This window comes from Nyctereutes procyonoides, unplaced genomic scaffold (genome assembly GCF_905146905.1).
Source record: "Nyctereutes procyonoides isolate TBG_1078 unplaced genomic scaffold, NYPRO_anot_genome, whole genome shotgun sequence".
NCBI classification, from domain to species: domain Eukaryota; kingdom Metazoa; phylum Chordata; class Mammalia; order Carnivora; family Canidae; genus Nyctereutes; species Nyctereutes procyonoides.
In genome coordinates this window covers 13799775-13822950 of record NW_026575132.1, presented here as the reverse complement: position 1 = coordinate 13822950, position 23176 = coordinate 13799775, and the positions used below count along the sequence as shown (strand labels likewise).

The window sequence follows — 23176 nt, the reverse complement described above, 5'->3', positions numbered from 1 at the left end:
TGCCTACTATCTTCCTGATGTATTTTATGTTTTCTAATCTCAGAGTATTTGAAGATGCTGTTTTCCTCCCCTCTGTAGCTCTGCATTTTAAAACCCTACTCAATTAAGACCTTTCTCAAATACTGTGATGTTTTTAAAGGTTTCCTTGGTCCCATAACTTTGCATCCCCATAACACTTCAGTGAATAATCTGATCAACTCATAACTCTTCTTTATAGGGCTAGAAGCTCCTTGAGGACACAAACACATCTTATTCATCTCTGGAGTTCATGTTGCAGAACCTTGGCTAGGATTAGATGAATACTGCTTGAATGGAATTGCACTAAGCTGGGAAAAAATATTGTAGAGAGAAGCAGAAACGGAGACTATATTTTAGCAAGGACTCCATCTTAAGTCACAAGACCTGTGTTCTTTGGAGAATCCATAAAATATGGCTGCGTTTTGATTTCTGCATAATTATTTAAATTCCAAAACACAACTCCTGCACTTTGGTTTAGGTAGACAAATCATTCTGAAATCATCCTTCAATTTCTGCTACTTATCCACAAATAGCTGCTATAATATTCATTCTTCCTTAAGTACCTTGGTTAATTAAGCATGGAATCATTTGAATCTAATAGCCAAAGGGAATAAAATAATATATCAGTTAAATGAGGTTCATCTAAGATTTCAAACGAAAAATCTTTCATGATTTATGATATTAAATAATTTGACATCTGAAGGTATGAATTTTTCACTTCATAAGAAGATAAACAGTAAAGGAGTGGGAGCCACGTGTCACTGCAAAGGCAGTCACAGGGATCGGTAAATACGGCAGCGCTGGACCACACTAAACTCAGCAGCTGTTCGGGGAGTGTCCACACACAGGTGCATGTGTATTATATTTTTTTTTTCCTCAGCAAAAGCAATTATTTCTATGTGAAGATCAAATCGGCATGACAAACATGGCTGGCCGCCTTTTGGATCTCAGTCATGCCAGGCAGGAGAAACTTCCTTGCTTGAAATATAGTTAATCCCACTTGCAGAGGCCAGCATTTAATAGCAGGCAAACTTGGCAGGTAGAAATTATAAATACATTTGAAATGTTCTCAGTTCGCTTTACCCACCAGGGGTTGCTGTGATTTTCAGGATAATTTAAAGATAAGGCAGCAGGTCAGAACATGAAACATTAAAGAGGTTAACAAAGAAATGGCACAATTTTTTTTCTCCCCAATAAATGAAAGAAGACATTCACATGTGTGTTGGCTGTACATGCACCTACGTGATAAACAACACAGTCTCTCTCTCACATTCCCACTCTCTCTGAAGCTCTCAAAAAAAAATAGAAGCATGACATCAATAGAAAATCTTTAGTTTTTCATGATCTTGCCTAAACTAAAGCTCTGCATAAGAACACAAGTATTTTGGGCGTCAGAGATGGAAGAGAACGTCGAACGCGTCTCTCACCGAACACACCAAACAAAGCACTGATTAAGTGGCAGAGTGATCAAGTGCAGACACAGTCACAGCAGCTTCACCTTGGGATTCTATTACCAACACTAATCTCAGAGTCCCTTTTGCAAAAAATGTTCCTTATGTGAACACCTCTTTAATAAACTCTCACCCAGTCAGGGGGTGAAGGCATCAAAGAGGGTCTTCCAGCTTGGGATTCTGGAAAGATTACCTTTGAAACACAGTTCCTTTGGTAAAGATACCAGAAAGGGCTTAAATAGTTGTGATGCTAGTACATGAATTCTTCTCATTTGATGTTCAACCCGGCCTGCCACAGTTGGAACGAAGGTTGGCTAAATGCACTGCTCCATTTGTGATGCTGACCAATTGCTCAGGAGGGAAGGCATGAAACGAAATTAGTAGCAGGTCAGGAGAAATGATCAGGAAATGAATGGGTGCTCAGGCCTTTGGAATGACAGAGGATCACATCTGAGAGAGAGCACCCTAAATCAGGACTTCCTGTCTAACTGCTGACCACGGGCTCCCTTGGCTGTAAGTGTTAAGACTTTACAAGATGCTAAGATAACGAGGAAGTAGGAAGATTTACCTACCAGTCGGAAACCAGGCGGAGCGGTTCAGCTAAGAGGGGATCCAGCTCGTGAAACAGCAAGGCTTCAGAAAAGTGAGAGGATGGTTTCTCAGAAGAGGAAAACAGTAAACACGGTTTGTTTTCTTCAAAGGAGATAGAATAAGACAAAAGCAGGAAGTGCTGTCCTTCCTTCATCCTGCCAGATTTTCAATGGAAAGTCAAGTATGTGCATCAGTCATGATAAGAGAGAAGAGACCAAAGTGGTAACACCTCCAGTTTTTTTTTTCTTTTTTTGAAAGGAAAATACAGAGATGTGTCATAAACTACACTGTTCTTCATTCTGTTTTTCCAAATAGTCCCGTGCATGTCACACTATGAAGTAACTCACAGTGACACAGTGCTGTGCATGCCAAACAGGACCTCTCTTTAAACTTCCTGTATGGTTCTTGCCTCTTAGCACTCAAGGAAGGTATCTGGGCTGGACAAAGAATACTATTCCAGAAACCAAGGTTCTGGGTCCACATGACTTGGTGCTTGTAATCCTCAAAGGCCTTGCTTTGCTGTGGTTACAAAGAATATTCCACATATTTAGATAATTAGAAGTCAGATATTCTTTAAAGAGTCTAGACTGTTTGCCAGAGAATTCTAGGAGAAGGGATACTGACCACATGCCTTGCAAATTTGGTTATAAAACTAAAAAACAATGAGAACAAATAATTTATTTGCACTCATAATCTCACAGTTGCACAATTAATTTAACATGCTCCCTGGGGGGTTTGGCCTATGATGTCACTTTCTGGGATAGAAATCAAATTTCACTCAATTCTATTAAACGAGAGTGAACTAATAACACACAGGCTGCCTGACTTATGGATTTAGTTTCAAACACACACAAATTCTTCTTCTTCTTCTTCTTTTTTTTTTTTTTGTAATTCAGTATTTGTACAGCAATATATATTTTTAAATGATAATTAAAAAATCAATGTTTAAAGTAGTGGTTAATCCCAGGCAAGCCTGAATAGATCTATTTTCTTCAAAAGGTATCTAAAGTATAGTATTGTACTTTTGTTGTGTTTAATACTACTGAAGTGGCAAGGTACTAGCAGAATTATAGCTGACATATAGTGAAGACTTATAATTGGCCAGGAACTATGCCAAGAGCTTTGCATGTATGATCTCTTTTAATCTTCACGACAATCTCATGAGATCGATAAGGAAACTGAGCCTTGGAATAATTTTGTGAGCTGCTCTAGATCACACAGAAACATTGTGTGATGTTGAGCTTCCAGAGTTGAACTCCAGAGACAAGCACCAAGTGTTAAGAATCCTATGCCTCTAGTTCCCAAGCAGGGTGGGACCATTAATAGATTACTCCACCACACTGAATCTCTGTTTTCTCATCTGCAAAATTAGAGTTGGATATACTGATTCTTTCACCCCTCTTTACTCTGAAAATTCTATTTTTACATTCATTAACTTTCAGATGCAATTGTCTGTGATTGAGAAAGCATTCAGTTTCAATCCGGGTAAGGTCAGTATTCCTCTCTGCCTTGCCTGGGGGAAGGAGGGAGCTTCCAGGAGGAAGGATTAGCTGCCAAGTTAGAAATTCTAGAAGACTTGGCAAAGGGGTAAAAGGAACTATTAGATGGGAAACTAAGGCCTCATTAGGGTGTGAGTTCTTAGCTGGAGCTCTGATATTAGGTTCTTTTGTTGACTGGAATATTTCTTTCTCTTCCTTTTTTTAAAAGATTTTATTTATTTATTTATTTATTTATTTATTTATTTATTTATTTATTTATTTATTTATTTATTTGAGAGAGCATGCATGTGTGAGAAAAGAGAGAGAGACTGAGCATCAGCACACAAGCAGAGAGGAGGGGCAATGGGAGTGGGACAAGCAGACTCCCCATTGAGCAGGGAGCCTGATGAGAGGCTTGACCGCAGGATCATGACCTGAGCTGAGGGCAGAGGCTTAATGACTGAGCCATGCTGGCTCCCCTGGAATGTTTCTCTTTCTATGCAGGATTTCACTCATTCCAGGACCACAGTTCAAAAGAATACACGGTCAGAACTTCTTTCCTGGTTCTCCCATTCCTTTTTTTTTTTTAATTTTTATTTATTTATGATAGTCACACAGAGAGAGAGAGAGGCAGAGACACAGGCAGAGGGAGAAGCAGGCTCCATGCACCGGGAGCCCGATGTGGGATTCGATCCCGGGTCTCCAGGATCGCGCCCTGGGCCAAAGGCAGGCGCCAAACCGCTGCACCACCCAGGGATCCCGGTTCTCCCATTCCTGATGTAAGTACATAGTCCCACCAAAGTTTTCTAAGTTTTATCTCATCCAACCAAGAGATGGACAAGAAGTGAAGGGTTTCCTGTTATATATACATGTTGCCTCTTTCTAATTGCTTTATTTTGTAATCCTTGTAGACAAAGACCGAGGTCTTTGGATAAATAAAGGATTGAAAGAAAAACCCATCTGCATTTTAGAAAAAAAAATCTGAACTCCAAGTTTCTGCAGCATTTCTTTTTAGGAAGACTAAAAAGCGTAAGTGAGGAAATGAGAAATGCAAGGTTCTTCCTTGCAAGATGGCTGGCAATGGAGGAGTCAAGTAGAGGAAAGAAGGGGAGAATACAGTCTTTATGTCTTATACTACCCATTCTTCTTCCCTTCTCTGTTTTACTGAGCATTCAATAGGGCAAGAGGCAAAATGGAGAAGATGATGGGAAAGAGAAGGACGGCCTGGAAAAGTGGTGGGAAGGAGGTCCTTCGGTCAATAGTAGGAAGCATTAATATATGAAAGAGGTGATTCAGGAAGACTGTATATTTGATTATGAATATAAACATAGGTAACAATATTAGGCTTAGAGGAGATATCTTAGACTTCATCTAGTCTTCTCACCTTATCGATGGGAGAATTTTTTCTAGCGCATCTCTGACAGATGGTGAGGCTGGCTCTGTTCCAATATTCTAAGTTGCCTGTTTTCTTCCTGGACAGCTCCAACAGTCAGAAACTACTGTAACTTGTAACATTATCACTTCCAAATATTTGTTCTGGTACCAACTCAAGGAGGGCAGGAAATGAGTCTTAATTATTTTTGTATCCCCAGAACCTCCAACTTAGTGAACAGCATTTACTTAGTAAATTATTAGATTAATACACAAGTATGTTAATGGATAGAAACTACCTCAAGAAACATTGTAAGTCTACTTTTTAATCCACACAATAACTCCATACATCCTTGTTAGCAATAATAAAAATGTGTCCTAAACTTTCTCTTTTCCAAGCTAACTCCAGTGAGTTTTCTCAACTAAGTCCTACCGGTTCTGATGATCTAACTCTGGGAATCTAACATGTTACCTATATGTACCTTTGTCATTTCTTAAATAGATTCAAAATAAATAAAATAAAAAAAACAAAGGGTAATAAAGTCATTTTTCCACATTTATTCCTTTTTATTATGAGTCATAAAAGTCAGGTGGATTTTGTATAGCCTTCTTAAATATATATGTCAATAATAAAGTAATATGTGTTCATTATTTTAAAAATGAGAAAATTAAAATCTCACATAATCTCAACATTGTGGGTCCATCTCTTGCCAGTTCTTTGGATTTTTTTTAAAAAGATATTTTTCTGTAATTTGATCATGCTGCATATATCATTTTATATACTACTTTTTAACTTAATGTACTATGAACATTTTCTCATATTATGATCAGTTTGTCAAAGAGACCATTTTGAGTAACCATGACATTTCACTGGAGGGCTATCTAGTTATTTATCTAACCAATACCTACCATATGGTTGTACAGTGCCTAACAGATCACTACAATAAAAAGGACTTGAGAAAAAAAAATCAATGTACATGAAGTTTTTCCACATCTTTGATGATCAGTTTAGGACAGATTCCTAGAAGAGTAGTTAGTAGGTCAAAGAGCATACACTTTTAACAAGACTTTAAAACTCTCTTCCTCAGAATACATTTCCCAGCCCTTACGACAAGGTTAAATTCCTTGTTACATGTTACTATAGCACCCTGCAGTTCTTTTTCATCACCTTCATTGTTTTGAATACTTGGTTATATTTTATTTCCATTTAGACTGCAAACTGCATTAAGGTGGCCCCACAACCATTTTTGCTGACTGTGTTTTGCATAAAGCTAACATAGAGCACACACTCAAAGTATATTTTATTCAGTTGAATGTTGTTAAATTACTTCCTTAAAAGGGTGTTTGTATTTGTACCCCAGAAGCACTATTGGCATATGTCCAACTCACTGCATTAACATCATAAAGCCATGATAACCCCAGATGGGACACAATACTCTTCATGTGATTCAGTTCTTATTACAAATGAAACCTGTGACTTAAAACTGATCTCTCAGCTATTATGAATTCACTGGGTACACTAAACTCTGCATTGAGGATTCATTAAGACTTGAACATTACCAGCTCTCGGGGAAGAAAAGTTCCTTCTTGACGGGCGATGACCAGTGATGCTGTCTCTCCTTGCTTGGTGCTCCTCAGCATGGCCACGAGCTCTTCCTGAGTTCGCCCCGTGACATCTCTGCCATTTACCTAATGGATGCCATCATATGAACAGATTATGACACTTTCCATCTCCTTCTACCCTAGATGGTTTCTGAAAGTAAGTAGTAGATGGTCTCTTACAGTCAATAAAGCTCAGAAAAGATGAAAACTGAACACATGGTTCCAAACCAACTAAGTTCAAAGTACTTATACTGACCATCATTATTACGGTGCTAGATCATTTCAGATAGCAAGCAGTGTGAGAAGTTTCTCCTAAGATATCACATTCTTATGAGGGGAAAATCAAACTGACAGTAGAGAATGATTTCTTAAATAAGAAAGAAGTGGATTTCAGGTGCTGAACTGGCACCGTTTTCTGCCTACTACAAAAAAACAAGAAATGGACCATAATCACATGGCAAATTCCTTTGGAGGCAAGTTCTTTGTTATAATTAAATGGTGATCTCCATGTTTAGAAAATTAGAGTCTCCAGTTTATCACAGATTATTAGACATTATACTTTGGAGCTATATTAGTCATTTGGTACATCTTCTTCCATAATTTAGAATCTAGAGTGTTTCTTCCATGTTTCTTCCATGAGAAAGTTAAATAGAACCAGTCAGTTTCAGTGAGGAAGATTTCTTGAAAGGTAAGCTGACAATACATATTTAGGTAAGAAGATGATGCTTATCAAACAAAAATACATGGGGGGAAAAGTCTCTTGCTTTGCTTAGTTCCAAATACTTCTTTATAGGCATAGATCAACCTGAGACAGGTTGGCCCATCCCTAGGAGAAGTTAAAGAGAACTGTTACCAGAGTTTGGCTGTAATCCAGGAAAAATATGTGGGAAATATCAGAAAGGGAGACAGAACATAAAGACTCCTAACTCTGGGAAACGAACTAGGGATGGTGGATGGGGAGGAGGGCGGGGGGTGGGGGTGAATGGGTGACAGGCACTGAGGGGGACACTTGACGGGATGAGCACTGGGTGTTATTCTGTATGTTGGTAAATTGAACACCAATAAAAAAATAATTTATTAAAAAAAATCAATTCCCCAGGGACCCTAAGAGATAGAAGACAGAGAAAAGTTTTTAGTGTTACTTGTCCTTATATCACTGACCTTATGGGGGACTTAGAAGTTAGTCCTCTCACTGACTCAATTTTTTTATAATGAAAGTCCTTATCTTGTCTACAAGTGATAATTTGTAATATTTTACATTCAAATATAAATATTGATATATTTATTTAAACATCAAGGTTACTTTATTGAAGATATTAATTTTAAGTCTTACCTCCAAAATTCTGTCCCCTGATTGCAGGCGGCCATCTTTTATTGCTGCTCCCTTTGGTAAAATGTTTTTTACAAAAATGGGACCAGGCCCGTGTATGGAAGAGTCTCTGGTGACAACCGTGAAACCCAGTCCTTCAGGGCCTAGTGTGTAAGACCAGGAAAATGCATGGTCACCTTAAGTAGAAACCTTATAGTAAAACTTACCTAATTTAGACTAATGCAGAATAAGTCAAATATTTACATTCCAGCAAATATTTTAAATACACTTCAGTTGTTCTTGTTGCAAATAAAGATTATAGTTCCTGACAGGTCATGATGGTTTCAAAGTGAATTTAGGGCGCAATGCAGATGTGTAACACTTTCGTTTATTGAGGTCCCAGAAGAAATGCCACATGTTATCCATAAACTCAGGAGATTGATTTCTCAGTAAACCACGAGTAGCCAGAGGCTGTCTGCCACGAGTTGTGTCAGGCACTCACTCAGCTAGCCACCCTGCAGCTCCCCCCAGCTGGGTCTTGCTTTCTCCTCCTATGCTGCACACCCCCTGCTCCCTCCCTCACTCTTGGCTGGCCCATTCTTTTGCATCTGATTCTCTCTTTCTCCAAGTATGTGGTTTCCACATTATCTGAAGGTATGCTCAGATATCTCTGCCCTACAGAATTCTCACTTCAATCTTACTTTCTTCGGCCTTCCACCATCAATGATCTACTCAAGACCACATCCACTAATATTTCTCTTCTGCACTGTCCCTCTCTCTAGCTTTGACACTTCTCACTGAGTTTTTTTTTTTTTGAAATTAATGTCCCCCATCTTTGTTTTCATATCTTTGTTTTATGACTATTTTCCTACCTCTCTGATCCCATCATGTCTCTCACCCTCTCTTACCCACTGTTCTCCCACATGAACATAGATATTCCCCAAGGATCTGCCCTGGAACAATTTGGTCTCAAGATTCTCTGCCTTGGCCACCTCCTGGCTCCAACACCATCTCCCTATGGATGATACCTAAATCTCTATGGCCCTAATCTCTCTGGGGTCAGTTTCCTTGATATGACCATGCACACATGTTCACCAGCATTTCAAACTTCACAATGAAACTCCTTCTCCAATTCAGATTCTGATCTTTTCACATATATTCATCTACCAAAACTCTGGATTTTTAGTAATGGCATTACCATTGAACAAGCCATCTGCAATTCCTCTCTCTCCTCCTACATGCAATCAGGAGGGAAGGCACATAGACTATATTTAGACAGATGCAATGTATCCTTTACTGATCCTTTGTTGTTTGATCTTTTTTGTACCTTTTCGCTGTCAGATTAAGTTTCCCAGAGTACATTTGTGATGTCATATTCTTTATTTTTGCATTCAAGGCTTTCTGATGGCTTTTTTTTTTTTTAAAGATTTTCTTCATTTATTTGACGGAGAGAAAGAACACTAGCGAGTAGAAGCAGGCGGAGCAACAAGTAGAGGGAAAGGGAGAAGCAGGCTCCTGCTGAGCAGAGAGCCTGATGTCAGGCTCCATCCCAGGACTCTGGGATCATAACCTGAGCCAAAGGTGGACACTCAACCAACTAAGCCACACAGGCACCCCTTTCTGATGGATTCTTAAAGTAACCTTCTGTGTCTGATCTACCTATCCTCAAAGCATTCAACCCCATGTCTTATACATAGCTGGATATTTTGTACAAAAAACAACTGATGCATTTATGTAAAAAGCCAAAGGGCTCCTGGGTGGCTCAGTCAGTTAAGTGGTCAACTCTTGGTTTTGGCTCAGGTCATGACCTCAGGGTCCTGGGATAGAGCCCCAAGTCCAGCTCTGTGCTCAATGGGGAGTCTGCTTGTAGATTCCCTTTCTTCCTCTCACTTTGCCCCTACCTCCGCTCATGTGCACACATGCCTGCACACTCTCAAATAAATAAATAAATCTTAAAAAAAAAAAAAAGCCTAATTGCTAAGCACTCTGGTGAATTTGTACCTCCTAGTCAATACAGTTTATTCTCAGTACAGAATTCTTAAGAGGGAGAAAATTCTGACCAGAGGATCTTTCAGAATAACCACTACAGTCTAATTAAAGGTACATGTTATTTTGATATATGTTAATAAATATTTTAAAACTACCCTGTGATCATTAAATTCTCTATTAATTCAGACAAAAATTTGAGAGATCTTGGCTTCTTTTGAACTAAGTCTTGAAAATCACATCAGATTGCAGAAGGCTGCAGTGGGGGAAGGGATTATCAGGAGGTTAAAATAAAAGCACAGAAGTGAATGAATGTTTATTTGTGTATATGTATAATATTGCATAAATATGCATGTATATACATGTCTAGTCTTATTTATCTGGGCTTGAATTGCATAGAAATGCTGGAAAAGATGAAGACAAGGTTATACTCTACACGCTTTTGAAAATAAGTATGTTTTGAAAAATCGTTTGTAATGTTGAATTGGCGGAATTTCAATTATATAATTATATGTAATAATTATCAATTATGATTATCACATATTTGCCTTTTGAGGACTAAATATTTTGCTGGTATAAAACTGTCTTAGAGAACCAGAAACAATATACTGGCTTTTTAGAGTTGACCTAAAGGTGCTACAAAAATCACTAATCTCGCTCAAAACAGGGTTCAACTGAATTTCAGTGCTTTCTTACTGTGTTTCTCTCAAGTTTGCAATGGTTCTTTCCATTTCCCAACCTGTCTTTATCACTTTTTTTAAAACAATCTATACTCTCCAGAAGAAAAGAATAAGAATGTAGCACGGTTCCAAGAAATTTAAGTTACCTACTTAAATCTATTCTTTGATACAATTAAACTAAGGGAGAATTAACGAAATTAGCCTTAATGCATTTCTCTTAACCAATTTTACATGTTACAATAATAGAATGCTATTAAGCATAATTTAATAATTACCTTTCTTTAGGTCAATCTTAATTTTCTTTGCATTTTTCTTGCTGCCAAATCCCATGAGAGGGGAGAGTGAAGGAGAGGATGGCTTCCTACCCTGTCTTGGTACTCGGGGGCTCTTGCTTTGTTGCAAAGAAGTCAATGCATCCTCTTCAGGACTACCTGTTCCTGTGAGATTTACAGTTTTTGTTGCTGATATTCCATGGACCGGAGGTGGCAGCTTTGTTCTCAAAACGCCATCATTGTTACCAAAAATGTTAAGCGGCCCAATGACTGATTTTTCATACTGTTCACGGTTTTGCGGTGGAAGCACATGGAGGAGCACATTTGGAGATTTCATCGCCTGACGAAAGACATCTTGAGCCCTTCAAAGAGAGTCAGGAAATACATAACAATCCACATCCTAGCATGCCACCTAAAGCACCCCACATCATGGCAACAGGGGCAGCACATCAGTGTGAGAGCATGGGAGAAACTGTCACTGTTACCCCCAGGATGACCGCAAACTAAATACGAATTAACCACTTACGACTTGCCCATGAGGTGCCCTGACACGGGGCTACACATGCCTTAGTAGGGTGCACAATCCTCTCATTGGATCTTTTTGACAACTTCCTTAATCTCATTTCATGTTAGGTAAGCACAATTCACTCTTACTTTACAAAACTAGGAAACTGAGGCTCGGAGTGATAAGATAACTTGTCCAGTGACCCATAGTTTTTAAGTATTTCTCAATCTGTAAACCCAACCAGGAGCCATTGCTAAAGTAAGCATAAAAGCAAACTTTAATTTTAGACTGAAAAAAATCCTTGTGTAGTATTGATTGAATTAGTTTCCTTTTAGGGCTTTCTTCTAAAGAACAGGTCCTCTCTAAAACGGGGTGTGTTCCAGAATTTTAATTCTGACACAAACATTTCCTCATGATGATATTTGGTGTATTGGCTGTGCCCAATATCATAGTGAATTATCAATTCTATATTATTATATAGTACCTGTTATTCTATTATATAGTACCTGTATTTTTTTTCCTACTTTTTTGTCTTAGCATTTGGTGTTTTTCCTTAGATTTCCTACTAGCATTTCTCTCCTTCATCCTTATGCTTCATGACTACGTAAAACAACTCCGTATCCCAGCCTTTCTTGCCAGTAAGATTTATATAATAGGGTTACAGGAAAGCTGGGAGCCAGAAAGTTTCTTCTTCTTATATTTCTCCAAACTCAGGAGTGATGGGGGAACCCCAGTAGCTACCTAGTGACCATGGCACAACTTAAAGAGAGTAGCCGCTTAGTGAGGATGGCAAAACAGAAAGATGGAAGATGCCCCTGGGCTGACACTTGTGGAACTGCCACACCAACTCTGGACTCCCACCTCCACACTTATTTGTCCTTGGGGGGTGGGGGCTATAAATCTTGTTTAAGGCACCTTTATTTCAGGTCTCTGTCAGTAGCAGCCACATCAAATAATAATGAATCACAATTCCTACTACTACCTGACACTCACTACCCCCCACCCCCAACCTTACGAATGAAGTGCTTGCTCTCCATGTTTGAAGGGGAGGAGGACAAGATCTCACAGAGGCAGCCCAGCTCCTCTGCTCAGTTCCCTGACTGGGAGTCAGTTTCTACTCTGCACTACCTTCATGCTGAATTTTTATGAGCCTCAGTTTCCACCTTGCATATCTCTCAGTCCTTGTAAAAAGTACGGTGGCATTCTTATTTGAAGAAATTCATTTCTTTCCACATTAAGCAGCCACTGCCCACAGCCCCCTCTCATGCACAACCACCTCCTACCCCCAACCAAAATCACAAATATCGACAGAGAATGGCTACAGAGAATATATGCTATGAGTTGTTTTGGTCAGAAACAAGAGAATCCAGTGGCCATTACTAAAGAGTATTAATTAGTATTTACTCCCTTGTTCTAGAGCCCCATTGCAATGCCAACATACATTTAAAAAATATGCATCAGACTGCCGCATACTCTGATTCTTCGCTATAAGAACCCATTCCTATAATATGTTCACATGCAGAAAAATGATTTCTTGAGGGAGAATATTTTTTTTTCATTTGTTTCTATTACTGAGTCCTCATAGATGTCTCTCACAGACAAGTAGCTTAAGGAAGACTGCTGACACAAACCTAGTTAATTAATAAGCTGAACTAACAGCCTGTGAAAAGAGTCATTAAATACCAGTCTAACTGACCCATATCCCAAGCAAAACAAACCCGTCTATCGAAGATGCAAACAGACAACCAGGCGGCAACCAGGATCTTTGTATCTGCAGTTTCCTATTCTTGGGGCCACCAGGGACACGTGCAGGCCCCCTTTGAGGATGGCAACACATAAGATGCCTTCGAAAAAGGATGTACTGGGGTCATTCAAAGGGGGCTGACCAGAAATCCTGCCAACAGTTTTGATCATCGAGGGCCCAGTAGTGATTATAAGTATCTCAGGAATCAATTGCAGAACATAAAACAATGGAAAAAAAAATGCTTACTGAGCAAAAGTTTTGTCTACGAGGTCCACATTGTTGATTTTTACAATACATTCATTTTCATGAAACAGTCCCTCCCGCTTGGACCTGCTATTTTCTTCAATGCCGCGGATGAAGAGTCCTAGAATCCTAAATGCAAAATTTAGGTTGAAATAAAATTACTGAATAATAATAGGCCAACTTTTTTCTTCATTTGCAACTATTCAGAAACAAGTATTGATTTCTCCTTATGAAAGAAATTATGCTTTATATTCATGCAACTGTTTCTTGTTTAAATCCTTAGAGAAAAAAAAATCCACTGAAAGAGAGAAAGCCAGACACACATAAACACTGACCTAGGGTACGCTGATCCAGGACTCCATCGCCTTGTTGGCGATATTCTTAGAAAGGGCCTCTACAGCTCCGGGGAGCTGAGGACGCGGAGGTGCCCGGTTTGGGGAAGGGTGCAGGCTGACTGTAACAGGTGTGAGTTAGTGCCAAGATACTTCGAAGCTTCATGATGAAAGAAGATCAGATGTTCACCATAGCTTTTTGCAGTCTTACTACCTGTTACAGTCGTTGGCATTTTAAGAAGCAAACACGTACAGATCATATTGCTCAGTTTACTTATTTATTTTCTTAAAGATTTTATTCATTTATTCATGAGAGACACACAGAGAGAGGCAGAGACACAGGCAGAGGGAGAAGCAGACTCCCCGTGGGGAACCTGATGCAGGACTGGATCCCAGGACCCCAGGATCACGATCTGAGCCAAAGGCAGATGCTCAGCCACTGAGCCACCCAGGTGCCCCCATATTGCTCAGTTTAAAAGTCAGTTCTGCCCCATTTGTCAGTGCCCCTGAATCAAGTACCTGTGGGTGTTTCCCATGCTCAGGCTGGAGGGATAGGAGATCTGGGGAGAAGGTGGGCCATACACAGGACCAGAAGGATGCAGGCAGGAGGAGAGAGAGAAGACACTCAGAGGCAGGCTGAACCCTGCGTGTTTGTGTGGGGAGCCATCACGGATGAGGAGGCCAGAACCACGCGGGGAGGCTTCAACACCCGTTGCCTGACTTAATCTAATCAGGCTGGAGCAGCACGCCCACCACTCACTGCTTCTGAGGGAGATGCTGAGCTGATGGGGGCAGGGCCTGGGGAAGACTCAGGATTCAGAGAGGACAGCCTTTGTGGCTGTTGCTTAGAGTCAGGACCAGAGAGGAGGGTTGAGAAAAAGCAAAGGAGGAAGAGGACTACAGCAATAATGAAATGCATTGTTGTTGTTTGTTTTAAAGGTTTTATTTATTCATGAGAGACAGAGAGGGAGGCATAGATACAGGCAAAGGGAGAAGCAGGCTTCCTGCGCAGAGCCCAATGTGGGACTCAATCCCGGGACACCCTAGATCAAGCCCTGAGCCAAAGGCAGATGCTCAACCACTGAGCAACCCAGGAGCCCTGATGTGTGTGTATGTGACTCTTGTATTTCGGCAGTATCTAAACCACAAACCTTAAGAAATCAAACTTGTATATATTTTATTTTATTTTTTTTTTAATTTTTATTTATTTATGATAGTCACACAGAGAGAAAGAGAGAGAGAGAGAGGCAGAGACACAGGCAGAGGGAGAAGCAGGCTCCATGCACCGGGAGCCCGACGTGGGATACGATCCCGGGTCTTCAGGACCGCGCCCTGGGCCAAATGCAGGCGCTAAACCGGTGCGCCACCCAGGGATCCCAAACTTGTATATATTTTAGCTATATTTTATGTGAGAGAGTTCCCTTCTTCTTGTGGCATGTCAGAGTCCCAGCTGTGTCCCCAGAATAAGACAGACAGCCATGTCCTCCAAGAGGAATCTGCTGGGCGTGGGAAAAACAGCCACCTCCTTGGTCCCTCCTCCTCTTGTTTTTCTGCTTTGTCACTCTTTTTTGTACACGGGTCCTTGCACGTTATCACAGAGTGCCTTTGTATTAAATCTCAAATCTGAATAAAATATGGGAACATTTTATAGATGAATAACAGGGTCAGCCATAGAGAGGGGGCGGTGTCTAATGAAAGTGGAGGAGAAAACCATCTTCCTGTTTGGAGCAACCACACAATAGGGCCTCTGCCTCCAGAGCCAGGTTTATTCAATGAGCTCATGTCATCTGAAGCAAGAGGAGGGGCACCTGCGGTGGCATTCAGGTCTTTAATAAATATAGTGCACTGATGCAGGAGAGAGTCACGCCATTTATGGTAGGGAAGGCTTGGGGTCATAGGTACCCATGTGTGGGGTGGTGTTACACTGCATTTCCTAGTTCTAGGAGGTTAGTAAACTCATCATATTCTGTATGGGAGAGAAAAGGGGCCAAAGCTACTATTTGATAAAGGATCTGAGATTCAAATTAATATTTTTGAGATACTAATCCTACCTTAATCTCGTAACATAATATTAAAAATTGAGCTATCTGACATGCAAAAGAAGAAAAAGAAAAAGGAGAAGAAATAGAACAAATAGTGTTTCTTTCCTAAATTAAACAACTCTCTAATAGTTCACATTTTGGATTTTTGTTATGGTGGATTCACAATAACATGATCCATTAGGAGGCTCACATGTGGTTATAAACTAGTTTATGTAAGCGATATTTTTTTTAACAAGCATTCAAGTCTTCCTTTAATTTAATTCAGTACATCATCAGTCATGTAATGTTACTCCCTAGGATTTAATTTCACATTTTGGGAGATGAATTAATTCTTTCAGGCCACTGGGTTGCAATTTAGCTGGCATATTACAGCTGGAGTATGCTATGTGAACCTCACTGATCTAAATAACCTAACTTTCCATGAAAAATTTATTGACAGAATAAGCTCAACTGTAAAACCCATGTGTCAGAGGTAATTTTGGTAAAATGTAAAACTGACTGATTTTATTAGTTTGGTCCCTGGCAACAAACCACTCCTGCCTTCTCTATTCCATAGAAGGAGTGGATTTCCTCCAGTTTGATTTCATCCAGACCAGTATGAGAAGGCTTGGAAAAGAATATCTCATTATCTTCTCTGACCCAAACTGGTGGGCTGTGGTAGTGGTCTCATCTGGGACAAAGGCTCTCAGGATGTAAAGATTAATGCTGTTGAGAAATTATAGGCTGAGAGGAACCAGCTAATTTGCATTAATGAGCAGTGATAAAGGAGGCTGAAATCTACTGCCCCACAGAATAAGAGGGTGGGCCATTTGCTTCTTTTTCTTATAATAATCATTTAGACACTAACCCACTCACTCCTTGCTCCCTTCTGCTCTTCCCACTGAATAAAAGGCTTTGGCCACTCTAGCAGCTTTGTATTTTTATCTAAACATCTCCTCTCCTTCCATTATGTGTCATTCCTCACCCACTCCTTCCTTCTTCTCTGTCATATTTAGCTGTCTTTACTAGGAAACAAATGTATTTTATGCTATCTTTATTGAAAAACAATTAGATTCCATGCTTCTAATTCTAAAACAAAAGTACTTAATTTTTTTTTAAGTCAATGAAATAAGATTGCTTTTTACCTTCAGGAACTCAGTTTTTTGTATTTTTGTTTTGTTTCTTACTTTAAAGCCAAGGGGCCTCCATACAAGTGGCACTTAACACCTTTTGCTGTCGTACCTAATGAATCCACTGAAGCCTTATCTAGTACAGCAGCCACTATATTGTACTCAGAGTGTTCTAAGTGAAATTACATTTCCTATTTAACAACAGGTGTGGCAGTATTTTTCTAATATATATATATATATATAAAGAAATTGGAGGCCAAGTCAATTACAGTAGTCTTAGTAAAGAATTACATGTAAATTCTAATTTAAAATAATGACACAAACCAATAAATGGAAGGAAATTAAGAACTAAGTATACCACCATGACCTTAACTCACCACCCCCAAACCCCCATGCTCACACACTGAAACCATATGGCATTATGAAGTCAGACACTTGTCTGACACGCTCTATACTCAGTTGCATCTAAACACATGGGTTGAGTTAAGTGTGCTGTTTCAGCCTGTACTCATTACTTCTTAACTTTTATTGGCTCATGTCTCCACTTCCATATTATTTTTATGTTTTTTAATTAAATTTCCTTTCTATAATACTAATGGATAGCAAAAAAAGCATATATATATATATATATATATGTATTTCACTAAATTACTGAACTTATAAAAGTTCATTTCTGAACCAGGCTTTTTTGTTTTAGCCATAATATTAATAACACTGATAATTTACACATTCATATGTTCTGTGCTTTACAAGTTTTCACATTTTTAATATCATTTAATCCCCACAACATTGATGTGGAGTAGGTATTCACAAGAGGCAAGTTTAGGGAACTTGCTCAAAGTAATAAAAGAGAACACTGAGATTCAAATCCAACTGTTCTGAATCCAAGTATAACACTCTTTCTATTCTTCAAGGCCTATGCTAGAAATCAGAACCAGGAAGGAGAAGGGAAGAAATCAATACATTATAGTGTGTTTCTCTCATTTGATGTGAGACAAGGTGATTTCTGGTCTACAGGGTCAACTTGATTTCTGAACTATTGAAAATGAAGTATGGCGACTGTCACATTGTACATTTCTTCATGTTTTGGAAATTGGGATGATCTTGTGTTCTATGCTGGCTTCATTAAGCTAAAGGGCCTGGTAATTTAACCGCTCTGGTATTTCACAAAGCTCTATCAGTACACTTCTGCCAAAAGCCATTAGAATTTCTCATGACAACTGGGTAAATACCCTTCCTGTCTATCAAAAACAACCTCAGCTTGTCCTGTGCCATAACCCATAACATTTATAAACACGCTTATTAACACATACAGGAAATGAAACAATAAGAGCCACTGGCTTTTCAGTTCATTTCTTTTTAGAGAACATTCATTCCAGCAAGAGCTTGGCATCAGATGTTATTTGCAAAAAAAGGTGATGACTTTGCAATTACAGGTAGCAGATGGCTACCTGCTGAAAATGATGCCAACCAAAATATCATGACTAAATCTGCTCTTCCCACTATGTGGCAGACTGAATTGAATAAATATTCTGAACCAGTAAATTAATACTATATAGTCTTTGGGGAAATTTTTGCTTTAGAAAGATCAATGGAGTAAGGAAGGTTGGGTCTGGATTTTGTGTGATGTTGAAAAAAATCAATGGACTTTTCTGGATGTGGCTCTTCTAAGCTAAAATAAGGCATTCTAACTTTTCAGTGATGCATTTAATATAAGTACAATTAATTTAGCAAATTAATTAAAATCATATCATGAGTGAGAAACTGATTTTAAGAAAAGCCCTTTCTTTTAAGAGACCCCTTGTCATTATTGATACAGTGCTAAAGGCTGTCATTACACTAGTATTATAAAGTTGTTATAATAGTACTAATATTAAGTCTCAGGCACCCATTTTAATTTCTAACAGTAAACCAACTTTTATATCTAGTTATTAGGTGGACATAAATTTCAAGAAATGCCGATATCTAAATTACCATTTGCTACTGTGGATTTAGCAATATAATGTCTTTAAAATTTCAAAAGAATGTGATATACTATTTTTATTTGATTATATTTTCTTTTAGAAAAAAATAACACAATGGTATTTTACTACTATAGTTAAAATAATGAAAACATATAGCTTCTGATATAGCTACTTATAATGCTAGAGTATTTATTATCCTAAGTTCCATATACCTGAGCAAAATCAGGAAATACCAATTTGGATTACTATATTCACTTGTTGGGAGTATATTTTGGAACATTAAAAAATTCAGGTGTAGTATTTGTCTAACGGTATGTTAAAATCCATCTCAAGGATTCTGTTTACTACCTGTCACTGGCAAGAATACATTAAGAAAATGTTTCCAGAGTGCCTGGGTGGCTCAGTCAGTTGAACATCCAACTCTTGATTTTGACTCAGGTGATGATCTCAGGGTCTTGAGATGGAGGCCCAGGTCGAGTTCCCCACTCAACAGAGAGTCGGCTTCCTCCTTTTCCTCCTCCCACTTTCCCTGCCCTGGTTCATGCTCTTTTTCTCAAATAAATGACGAAATCTTTAAAAAATTACTTCATAATTAAGTATAAATGCAGAAATTGTGATTGATATTTTTGCTCTTCCACTGTATCCTAGAAGTAAATGACTTTGTTTCTAAAACCTAAGTGGCAAACAGAAGTATATATAGAGCTATCCATCTGAATAACAGAGATACACATTTAAACCTCTTTTGAGACCTCATTTGGGAAAATGAGCTGAAGTTAAGTTTTTCATTAGCATGAGCCTCTGATATAAAGAAAACATCTTACCTTCCACTCAGAGATGAAAAGAAGGGTACTACATGTATTCCTAAGGGGCCTCCTTCCCCAGAAATCTCCACTGTTCTTGTCATATCACTGGGGCAGAAAAAAAATAAAGCACAGATGAGTCTCTACTTAAAAAAAAAAAAAAAAAAAAGCAGCACATTAAAAAAAAATAACCTAAGATTATATCAACTGCTGTAAATTCAACAGCAGGAGATGAAATCAAATGAGTACATGATTTGCTGGTATGTTCACAAGATCCAGGAAATAAAATGTTTAAAAGACTGATTTCGTATTTTTTTTCCCCTAGAAGGGAAACAAATGGAAATAACGACCCACGAAAATAACTTCCTACTTAACTTAATCTGCATAAATCAACATATTTAAAAGAATATATACAAAAATGAAATTTCTTTCCATTGAGACACACTTGAAAATTACTGTACAGATGATAAAATACATGGAATTAAGCTTATCTATGCTCAAGCATAAAGTAGGCTTCCACCCCAGAACAGGAAAATTGAAATAAAATACGTATTTACTAGAAAAAAAGCACAGAATTACATTTTACAACAGTGAAGCCACAGTTGGTAATCCATATGGGCATGTTCAGAGCATTACAAATCAGAACTTAGACTTGCCTTTCAATAAGGCATCAGTTGTATTCAATGGAACAATTCTAAATTTTCACCTCCTATTTTTTTTAGAGGTAGAAAAAGAAGTTGTAAAGCCTGAAGAAAATGTATTACAGAAAGAAATAGAAAGCCTGACCCGCCTAACCTACTTCAGATTAAGGAAAGGATGAGCTAGAAACATTAATGGATAGTGTGTATGACTGAAATATACAAGATATTGGGAAACTTTGAGTAATAAAGAGTGGAACTAACAAGTTTTTATAAAGATGAAAAATAATAACCGTGAACAATTATTGGCTCCTTTAATCCCACAGAGAGAAAATAAAATTGCTAGAGGAAAAATGATAAAGTTGAAGCAAGCATCCCTGTTATGGAAATTGTAAGTAGGTCTCTATTGTTTCCTATTTACATGAAAATGACCTGAAACTAGATGTCAAATTAAGAGCTACAGCTGCTACAAATGCTTTTCTGTTCCAAATTGAAAACGGTGAAATTTTGGCTCCTTGCTAGAAAGTTGAGAACAGCTTAAGAAAGCAAAATGCCTGATGAATTCACTCTGCATGTAGTACTCTCTGAATTATCAGCAATCTAAAATAAATACATTAAATATATTCTCATCAGTAGACTAGGCTTAGTCTTAGTTTTCATTGCAAACTTATTATCATTAAGAACTGAAAAAAGAGCATGTCAATTTCTAACATTTGTGGAATATGATAGAATTTCAAATCTGATAATAAATTTCAAACGAGTTTTTCTCAGATATTGCCAATATATTTAAAACTTGTTCAGTCAAGCAGGTTCTATCAGAGGCCTGGAGTACAAGTTAGAAATAAAACAAATCTTAGAGTGGTAATATCATGGGATAAATAGATTCTTGATACTTTCTGTGTGAGGGTATAGATATTATATGAATATATTCATTATCTGTATATTCACATAATATCTCTGTGTGTGTGTATATATATATATATATATATATATATATATATATAATACTATATATAGATGTGTTATATGTCCTAAATATAAACTGTCTGGTGGGCAGAAAAAGTTGCATAGCTTTTAATGGACCACAAAGCAATAATTTTTATATAATAACAGATTTATAGTGCATTTGCAGGTATTTGAGAAAGTCTAAACCCAAAGCATTAACATTCTAGGGTTATGGTATTATTTTAAAGACTTTTAAAAACAAACATGAAAATCTTGGTTAGGGGATCCCTGGGTGGCTCAGCGGTTTAGTGCCTGCCTTCGGCCCAGGGCATGATCCTGGGGTCCTGGGATCGAGACCCACATCAGACTTCCTGCGTGGCACCTGCTTCTCCCTCTGCCTCTGTCTCTGCCTCTCTCTCTCTCTCTCTCTCTCTCTCTTTCATGAATAAATAAATAAAATCTTAAAAATATATTTAAAAATAATTAAAACTATTATCTCTACCTTTATTATGTATTTTTATAGTTTTACACTTAGAACATAGCACAAATCTTTCCTAATAAACGTATCACATATCCACATGCTTATAGACAGCCCTTTTATGTATTATATAGAGGCTTTTGGGATATAGTGTTTAGTATAGAGTTCAAGATTTTAGCTTAAGAATTTTTAGAATGGCTTTATGGAGTTTTTGTCTAGCAAATATTTCTTTTTTTTTAAGATTTTATTTATTAATTCATGAGAGACACACAGAGAGAGGCAGAGATATACAGGCAGCGGGAGAAGCAGGCTCCCCCCAGGGAGCCTGATGGGAGGGGACTCAATTCCAGGACCCTGGGATCACGACCTGAGCCAAAGACAGATGCTCAACCACTGAGACACCCAGGTGCCTGCAAATATTTCTTTACCCAACTCAAAACCTCTCCTGTAAAACAGTAAAATCTATGTATTATACTGATATCTATTCTTCAAGAAATATCAATCCTCTATTTTCACACTCACTTAAATAAAGTAAATCTTATAATTTGTTAAAGCAATCAATCTTGTTTCAAAACACCACAACTTTTTGGGGGATACAGTTTAAAGGTTCATTTATACTTTTAAGATTCTCTTTTTCGAGATTTCAGAATAAACTTGTGTGCTATCTATATACATGACAGGCACAATCTGGCTAGAAAGATATTTGACAAATGTTAAATTACTAGCATCAAAATATTATCTCAGGATAAAAGCACAGAAGACTTTTGATTTTATAGATTTTAATATATAGGCAGATACAGAGAATTAAATTTATTTTATATAGATCAGCATTACAAATTTTATACAGGCTATGTTTTACCATGTTCTTATCCATTATTTTAAGATAGAAAGAAAAGCTTTTGAAAGAGGAAGTCTCATAAACGGGATATTTTTACTTATTTTAAAGGGGGAAGGACAGAAAAAAAAAAAACCTTGTGTTATATATACCTGATGGAATTCTGTAGAAATCTCTGTATATATACCCTTCATGAAAGATAAACACAGCAAGTAAGGCTGGACACAATTATTTGAATACTTAATCTCATAAAGTGAGATTTTTTTACTAAGATGTGGAAATATACACTATTAATGCTATTTGTTTAGGTAAAGTGCAGAGTAGGGTTCAGGGACCAGTGAACAGGATATGTACACGGTAATTTATGTTTTGGAGGCAGACTGAGAATGGAAAACTTAGAGAATGAGGTGGAGAGGACGTTCTAGCAGTGGAAAGAAAAAAAGGGACTGGCAGCTACTTGTGAAAAATGGACAAAGAATGAAATGTGGGGTAAAGGGAAAGTACATTAATTACACAAAGAAAAGTCTATAATTTCACTAAGATCAAAACAGCTGATTTTATACAACTAAAGTGAGAACGGAGAGTCACAGAACATTAGGTCCAACAGCATTAATCAAGCTAAATGCCCTCAGATCCAACTGACAAAACTGATTCAACTAATTCCTGGGACCAGCTGCTACCTATCTCAGATTTTAGGACAAAACTCTGGGCGAAGGTACAAAATAAAAGGTTAAAAGTGAGCCTGTCCTCAACAGCTACTCTGCAGGAACTCCATGGCAAGTA

The 23176-nt window shown here is 38.0% G+C and overlaps 1 protein-coding gene across 3 annotated transcripts in view; it reads right to left on the bottom strand.

Moving 5' to 3' along the window:
• The window catches only part of PARD3B (par-3 family cell polarity regulator beta), a 991638-nt gene that overhangs the window by 442454 nt on the left and 526008 nt on the right, over positions 1 to 23176 (bottom strand). For all 3 annotated transcript variants that reach the window (XM_055345407.1, XM_055345409.1, XM_055345408.1), the window contains exons 6-10: positions 19519 to 19605; positions 13254 to 13379; positions 10762 to 11120; positions 7845 to 7984; positions 6470 to 6598 (exon numbers count right to left, since the gene is read on the bottom strand). In XM_055345407.1, coding sequence (XP_055201382.1) covers positions 6470 to 6598; positions 7845 to 7984; positions 10762 to 11120; positions 13254 to 13379; positions 19519 to 19605 — 841 coding nt within the window. The remainder of the gene's footprint in view (positions 1 to 6469; positions 6599 to 7844; positions 7985 to 10761; positions 11121 to 13253; positions 13380 to 19518; positions 19606 to 23176) is intronic.